At 47.4% G+C, this 8,303-nt stretch overlaps 1 protein-coding gene across 2 annotated transcripts; it reads left to right on the forward strand.

The window, feature by feature from the left end:
* Nucleotides 1–2,792: 2,792 nt before the first annotated feature.
* SPRY1 (sprouty RTK signaling antagonist 1) lies at nucleotides 2,793–8,083 on the forward strand. Of its 2 annotated transcripts, none has more exons than XM_082652672.1 (2): nucleotides 2,793–3,035; nucleotides 5,885–8,083. In XM_082652672.1, the coding sequence occupies exon 2, from the start codon at nucleotides 5,940–5,942 to the stop codon at nucleotides 6,897–6,899; it is 960 nt and encodes a 319-aa protein (XP_082508798.1). In that variant the 5' UTR covers nucleotides 2,793–3,035; nucleotides 5,885–5,939; the 3' UTR covers nucleotides 6,900–8,083. The 2 variants fall into 2 exon arrangements, with proteins under 2 accessions (XP_082508798.1, XP_082508797.1); XM_082652671.1 differs by lacking the exon at nucleotides 2,793–3,035 and adding an exon at nucleotides 3,981–4,085.
* The last annotated feature ends 220 nt before the right edge of the window (nucleotides 8,084–8,303 follow it).

The raw sequence follows: 8,303 nt of genomic DNA on the forward strand, positions 1-8,303 counted from the left end.
GTTTTATTACAATTTATATTGACTGAATAGGTAGCTTCTTGCTTTAATTCTTGTTCTATGTTATTTTCTAGTGATGCTTTCTTCTTGCTGATGGTCTTAGCAGTGCCCTAGGGTCCTGAGAGGTCATTCCAAATACAACTTTAATTTTTTAAAGTGCTCAAACATTTGAAAGTCTAGAATAGAAAAAACCAGTTTCAAAAGAATCACTTGCTATTAAAAAAGGAGATTAAAAAATTACTTTGAACCAAAAATGTCCGTACTCAAATTTATATATGATTTTTTTTTTCCTGGAGCTTTGTTTGCTTTATTTTGTCAAAGACTTTAAGCTACTTCTGATATGTAGTACCTGGAGAAAATATTTCCTTTCCACTTACTATATGTTTTTGGGTTTTAGGTATCTTTTAAAAGTCTCTGTGGAAACTCAAATTTCACATATAGTTACCCTCACTGCAGCATGAAGTACACGATTGATAATAAATGTCTAAAATCCAATAGTTTGTAAGGAAACAAAAGCAAGTCTCCTACTGATTAAAATGCTTTTTTTTTCAGTGACACATCATTTATGCTTAAGAATTATACAACTTCTTGGAAAATTATTTCTATTTTAATTGATTGCCATTTAGCTGATTTTAAAAAATATTTTTTTTCAAAATTATAAATATATTACAAAATTGAAGGAGTTTGGGATTTTTAAAATTTGATTTTGGGGAAGTTATATCACAAATCAAGATAGAGCAATTATTATAAAATCTACAGCAGGAGATTGTGCCTTAATGACATATTGTTACATACATTTGCAGTAAGGAGTGCCACCTTTTGAACTTTGAGGTTCCACATATTCTGAACTTTGCTTTAAATAGGAACTAATGTTATATTATCATCTTTTTTCTATCAATATACATTCTCTCACTAACTGATCAGAAGTGATGGCTTGATATACAACTTTTTAATCTTCTTTTATTCTTCAAAATTGTTTTCTAATTCAACTTTAAGGATAGAGTCCACCAATCCTTTTACTGAGATTCATGACTAAAGACTGCTGACTAGATTTAAAGGTATTCTTTCATGACAAACAGCATTTGCAGGATTTTTAGAGGCAATCCACATTTTTAGAGGACGTTTTTCACAGGAGGGTATAGGGCAACATTTCCAAGCGAGAACTCATGAACGAAAGAGGAAACGACTGTTGGGGAAATCCAGCTCCAGGTTTTCAGGCAGCCCGTATGATTGACTTATGATATCACTGGAGGCGTGTCCTGGAGTGGAGGTGGAGGTGCCCGCGACGAGCTGAAATTCTGCGGAGCCGGAGTGGGACTGCTCTGTAAGGCACTCTGTGGTTTGCAGAGTGATAGCTGCAGACAGAACTCCCTGCCCTGGATAAGGAGCAGCTACAGTCGCTGTAAATGTGCCTGAAAAGCAATTTCCAATCTTTGCGTTAGGTAAGAACTGTTTCCTTCCTTTCTTTCCGCAGACATTTTAGGAAAAGTCAGGTGAGAAATGTTGGCTTTTGCAAGGAACTGGTTATTTCTTTGAACTCGCTTTAGATCTAAGATTACTGGTTGCATTTCAAATTACCAGTAGCATTCCCACTACTAAAACTAATGCTCTTAAAATAAATGCTACCACCAAAAGAAAAAACAGGGCCCCTTTCCCTCCCCCCCTCCCCCCGTAAGCGAACTACTTAACAAGGTTAAAGTCTGAAACGGTCGGATGTGTGAAAAACTGGGTGGTTTATGCCGAAGAGGGGCTGGCACTCGGGTGTGTGGACCAAATGCGTGTTTGTTTAGGCATTGTTGGAGACCGAATCCCGAGAAGCAATTGTCTAAAACCTGAATTTCCCGTCTCTGTGTATTGATTTCCAATGCGCAGAGGCGTCGCTTGAACGTTGTTTGAACTCCTAGGCATTCCAAGGGGCAAAAGCACTTCGGCAAAAACGTGCAAGACTGCATGTTACTTTGGTTCGCTGCTGACACGCCGACTGTGCGCCCGCCTGTCAATCACTGGGAGAGCAACAGCCAGCACATGGCAGCGGGTGCGGGCGGCTGGCGAGCTGGCGAGCGGCCCGCTCCGCTCCACTCTCCTCCCGGGCGGCGGAGCGCGCTGCGCGGCCAAGTGCCTGGAAAGAAAGGGAAATTAACGTGTTTTTCTCTCTAATCGTCTGTAGCAGGCATTTCGGCCGTGGAAGAGGAGGGTCGGAGGGCTGGGAGTGAGCGCTGCCCGGGAGACGCTGACTGCCAGCACCGGAGTTCCCGGGGACGCCGTGCCCCCACTTGCTCGGCGTGCGGGATCGGGAAAGTGCCTGGACCTGCGCGGGGGGACCTGCGCCCCGCCTCCTCCCCGGAGGAGAACCCCCAAACCTCGCTGCCTTCACCACCACCCCTCAAAAAGCCGGTAAAAAATAAAATAAAAAATTCCCCCCCCAACCCCCGCCATCCGCGGAGAGCGGCGGCTCGGCCTCGCAGGCGTGTGCTCCAGCTTGCCTGCGCGGCTCCGTGACCCGCCCGCGGACGCCGGTTCGAGCCCCGTCCCGGGCGCCGCGGAGCCTCGAACGTCCGTGACGTGGATTTTCACGCGTCAGGAGGCCGCCACTCCCGCCTTTCCCGCGAGGAGCGACTGGAACCCGAGAAGAACTGTGGTCCGAGCACGCACCCTTATCCCCGCCGCTCCCTCGCTTGCTTTCCGGAGAGACCCGGAAAGCCCTCCCGAAGGGAATTGTTTTCTGGCTCTCGGAGGGGGCTGCAGGAGAAGAGCCCCGGAGGTGGATGTTACTGAGCTGCGCGGCGCACGCGAGCTGTGAGGAGTCTACGCCCGGCCGCGCGGAGTCTCCGGAGGATTGTCCCCCGCAGCCGGAAGGGGGCCGCGGGGAGCGCTCCTGCCCGGCGGGGACGGTGGAGGCCGCGGGCCGACCGGCCGCAGCTCGGGCCATGCCTCCCCGTTCTCCTCGCCGCGGTTGATGCGGGGCGTGCACGCAGACGCCCGCACCGGGACCCGGGCCGGGTTGCACGGCTTGGCCCCCCGCCCCCGCTTCGGCCTAGGTGAGTGTGGGGCGGCCTCTCTCCCGCCGCTGGGGCGGGAGACGCGCGGGCGGGGCGGGCGGGGCGGGCCGGGCAGCAGGTGCGGGCCCGGAGGAGCTGCGCGGGGGCCGGGGCCGCGCGAGGGGAGGGAGGGCAGAGGAGGTAGAGGGAGGCGACCCCCTCCCGCGGCGCGGCCCTCCCGCCGGGGCGCTCGGAGCTCCGGAACCGGGCGGGCGACCTTCCGCCTCCGCACGGGACGGCGAGCGGGGCCCCGCGTCCTCAGTCGCCTGCAGCGGTGGCGCCATGACCCGGGGTGTCCTCTCGGAGGAACCGCCCCCCCCCGGGGGAAAGACGCTTTCAGGGAGGCTTTTGAGGGGGTCAGCGGGGCGGGGGTGGGGGCCGCGGAGCTGTTCGGCGGGTTTTCTGTGTCGGAGGCTCCCTGGGACTGGGGCCGGGAACGGCGTGTTTGCGCCCGCGTGTGCCTGAGCAAAGCCCCAAATCGCTGGGGACGCCCTGGCCCGGGTCTGCGTGCGCCCGAGCGAGCTGCCACTGTATTCTTGTAGTGAGAGCGGTGGAGCGGCGAGGGGAGGGGAGAGGGCACTGCCACTTTAAAAGTGGGGAAGTCCGCCCTCCTGAGGTAATGGTAACCTCAGCCTCCTCCCCTCCTCCTGCCCGAGAGAGGGAGCGAGAGCGGGCGAGAGAGCGAGCGAGCAAACTTGTTTTCATTCATAACTTTTTCCTTTTCCTTCCTCGCCGTCAACTCTTTATTTCCCGCTTGTCTCCGCGCGGATTGCAGAGGGCGCAGCTCCACCGCGGTAGCCGGCGAAGTGGCGACGCCGCTCTGCAGCCCCTGCCCCTGGCTCGCTGCGCCCCGGCTCTTTAGGAATCCGGCTTCTCCTTTAAAGTGTAGACAGCTATTTATTTATAACCCTCCCTGACGTGGGCTTGCTTTTTGGCGCCCGCGTTCGCTCTGAAGGCTCTCACCGATTTGTGAGCCTCCTTGGTGGCATACGCCAAGAGGTTTTGGAAATCCACGGTGATCCTTAGGATGTGATGGGATTGTCCGAAAAGGTATTCGACTTCGATTCGGGGGTTTCTTGGGGAAGACAGTCCGCCGAGAGCGTGTGAGCGTGTTTGGGGCTAGATCGAGGACTGTCACTGCTGGAAGAGGGGCTTTGCTTCAGATCAGAGGCGGCCGAGTCTCTTCGCTCTTTCCTTTTATCCGGTGGTCTCCGCCACCGGCCAGCGTGAACTTTGCCACAGCTAGCGTTTAAAACTCAGATTCAAGTGCCTGGTGTTTTATCTGCCCTCTTCAAATCCACCGTTTTTCCTTTCGTGTGGAATCCGCCTTACTACCTTTAGGTACTCTTTGCTTTAAAAGCATTGGGTTAAAAAGTGCTTTGCGAGGAGGAATGATATTGTGCAGAGTAACGATGGAATCTTTTGAACAGCCCTTAAGGATTCCAGGACTAAACCCAGCAGGTTGCGAATGTGTTTCTCTTTCTGTACAGAGAAGGTAGAAGAAAGTAGAAACTCGAGGATCTGAGTTGGGAGAATGAGGGAGGGGAACGCCAAGAAGTTAACATGTAAGACTTAGTCCGGGGACATTGAGTGAAGTTAAGAGGTGAAATGGACTTCTTTCCGCTTTATTCCTTAAGCTAACGTGTTTTGGCTCAAGGTAGTAGTGGGGAATGGGCATTTTTTCCTTTTCATTCTTGAATTGGATCAAATCTGTAGGCTTTGGGAGGAATTTGTGTGAGAAATGTTTTAGTCTACCATTGACTGAAAACAAACGTTTTAATGTTTGATTGTTTTATGAAGAAGACATTATAAATTAGAAACTGTTAACTATTGGTGTGGAAACAAATGCTTATTTTTATCAGGATATTACTGTACTTTATTACAAGAAGCACATGGATTCAGAGTTGGCAGTGCCTTTGAAAATCAAAATCTGTCATGTAAATACAGATTTTTAAATTAGAGGAAATACAGATAATTAAAATGGCCAGGATTTCCCTATACTACTAAAGGCCTAACACTTACTTGTGTGTGAAAGTTATCTCGTTAGGTGAGTGAGCCCTTATTTAAACTTAAAAAAAAAATTCTTTCATGATTTCAAATGTGAATACTCTTAACGTTCACTGAACTGTCCATTAAGTTTCGTGTGTGTGCTTTAGAGGCTGTAAAACACCAAGAGCTGTTGTACTTGTCTACATTTGCATCTTGTACGTTAATAATGAGCTAGCTTTAAAATTCTGGTTTCTCCTGAAAAATGACCTCTTATTTTGAGATTCCATTTTAGTTTGGAATCTCTTTGATTTTTTTTTTTTAAATGCATGAAGTATACCTTGACTAATTTCCTCACCATTAATCTAATGCTTGTAACAGCAAACAAATAACAGAAGGCAACAGTGCCAAAGCCATTCTTAATTTTTTTTAAAGAGTGGCTATTTTCCTTTGTGGAAAACACCCATGAACTGATACTGAGCTCTCTTTAGATGAGAGCTGTTTATTAGTGCTTATACTCAATATTCCCCATGAGGGCATACTCCATTTTAATTGTTTGTTAGATTCACAAACAGGAAGACATTACTTCTTGATTCTGCTTTTTAAAACTTGAAAAAACTTCTAATTGTTATGGCATGGGGTCTCTTGCTTACATTCTTCTTCTCTGATGTGGTCCTCAGCCTCTCTCAGAATTGGACTCTGGCCAGGACCCCAACATCATTGTAATCCACTGATGAGGGAGATCATTACCAGGTGGTTTAGGCAATTTGTGACTTGACGGGATCTCTCGCATCCCCCCTCCCCCCAACGCTTCTCCTCGTTTATTTTTTCCCTGTTTTTTTTCATCTTTGATTTCCTTTTAGGATTTCAGATGCATGCCAGGTTTCCACTGATTGCCGGAATTCAAGATCACTACACATGGATCCCCAAAATCAACATGGCAGTGGCAGTTCAATAGTTGTGATCCAGCAGCCTGCTTTGGATAACCGTCAGAGGTTAGACTATGAGAGAGAGATTCAGCCTGCCACTATTTTGTCCTTAGACCAGATCAAGGCCATCAGAGGCAGCAATGAGTACACAGAAGGGCCATCAGTGGTGAAAAGACCTGCTCTTCGAACAGCACCAAGACAAGAAAAGCATGAAAGGACTCATGAAATCATACCAATTAATGTGAATAATAACTATGAGCATAGACCTACCAGCCACCTGGGACATGCGGGACTCTCAAATAATACCAGAGGCCCCATATTGAGCAGATCAACCAGCACTGGAAGTGCAGCCAGTTCTGGGAGCAACAGCAGCGCCTCTTCTGAGCAGGGGCTGTTAGGAAGGTCACCGCCAACCAGACCAGTCTCTGGTCACAGGTCTGAAAGGGCAATCCGGACCCAGCCCAAGCAACTGATTGTGGATGACTTAAAGGGTTCCCTGAAAGAGGACCTGACACAGCACAAGTTCATTTGTGAACAGTGTGGGAAGTGCAAGTGCGGAGAATGCACAGCTCCCAGGACCCTGCCATCCTGTTTGGCCTGTAACCGGCAGTGCCTTTGCTCTGCTGAGAGCATGGTGGAATATGGAACCTGCATGTGCTTGGTCAAGGGCATCTTCTACCACTGCTCCAATGACGATGAAGGGGATTCTTACTCGGATAATCCTTGCTCCTGTTCACAGTCACAGTGCTGCTCTAGGTACCTGTGTATGGGAGCCATGTCTCTGTTTTTACCTTGCTTACTCTGTTACCCTCCTGCTAAGGGATGCCTGAAGCTGTGCAGGGGGTGTTATGACTGGATCCATCGCCCAGGGTGCAGATGTAAGAACTCCAACACGGTCTATTGTAAGCTGGAGGGCTGCCCCTCCCGGGGTCAGGGTAAACCATCATGATTTTTGGAGGTGGGTTGGGCCTCCTGAACTTCTAGCTTTCAAGCTGTGGCTGTTATGAAAAGATCCTGTTAGATACTGGTTTTATTTTCTTTGCAGTTTTTCCCTGTTTCCCACATTCTCTCCCCCTCTTCCCAAGGTTTGACTCATGGATTTTACTCTAATGGTTGATCTTCAGTAACAGTGAACTGTGAAACTGCACCTGGCTCCCCCTTATGACAAGAGCCTCTGCCATCCACTCGAGAGGATATTGAGAGCCAGTGGGCTTTTGTGTAGCCTTTTTGTTCTGCAAGCAACTTTCCAAAGTTGTGCACGTGAACATACCCACACACACACCCAGACTACAGTGATTTAGAGCTGTTTTTGATTGGGTACTCTGGGAGCAGGGAAATTGGTTTTTTAAAGAGGCAACCATTTAATTGCTTAAATAAGCTATGTATTAAATCTGTCTCCAATTAGGGCGCTCTTCATAGCATTGGACCCTTAAGTGGCAAGGGGGATATGTTGCTGTTATAACATTAAAATTCTCCTTTAACCACTGCCTTCTCCTTCTTGCCCCTCAGCGTTCTCTCCCCTCAGTTCTGGCATTATCTTATCCTAGAGATGCCAGTTTTGTTTTCTGGGTTTTTTTCCCGTGTAATTTTAGATTCGCTTTACAATATAAATCTTCACATTGGAGATATATTAGTTGTATCTTGTTCATCCTCATTCAAAGCTTTCATATTTGTGAAGGACTCGGCTCCCTTCCGTACCCCCACGCTTTTCACCAAATTACTCTCGTCACTGAGGGCACTTGGATGACTGAAGTTGATATTTATAGCTGATCGATCTATACGTGTCACAGAACTATGCTGCCTAAAGTGATCTTGGCTCCTTAATGGTTTTTGGACCCTTTGGTTAGTTAACAGCTGAGTAGTTCTAATCTTTTCTGTTTTCATTGCCTTAACCACAAATTGTGGTGCTTTTTGTATATTTTATGTATAAATCACAAAGTTGAATTCTGACTATTTTTAAGACAAAAGTCTGTTAAACTTTTTTATTGTAAAGAATATTTATTATGCGAATCTATTATTTTATGATATTTATTGCAAAAACTGTTGAAATGTACTCATGTCTGAATATAACAAAATATCAATACATAACGGAAAATAAGGTGACACCAAGAAAGTACATATGTTAACTATAATGCAGAAAATATATTAATTAATGAACCTGTCTCTTGATTTCTTCATTTATTAGCCTGTACTGTTGTGGTGATTTTTGTCATTTGCTTCGACTCTTTCGTCATGCATACCCCTTTTCTTTCTTTCCCTTAACATACCAAATCTAGATGCAAGTGAGCTCAAATTTTGAACTAGATGTTTCCTGGAAAATGCATTAATCAAGATTTTGTAATCCAAATTGTGT

The sequence above is a fragment of the Grampus griseus genome (assembly GCF_964374135.1).
Source record: "Grampus griseus genome assembly, chromosome: 4".
Taxonomy (NCBI): domain Eukaryota; kingdom Metazoa; phylum Chordata; class Mammalia; order Artiodactyla; family Delphinidae; genus Grampus; species Grampus griseus.

Bases quoted from the DNA above. Each gene is read 5' to 3' on its own strand.
- SPRY1 (XM_082652672.1), top strand. From the start codon at position 5,940: ATGGATCCCCAAAATCAACATGGCAGTGGCAGTTCAATAGTTGTGATC.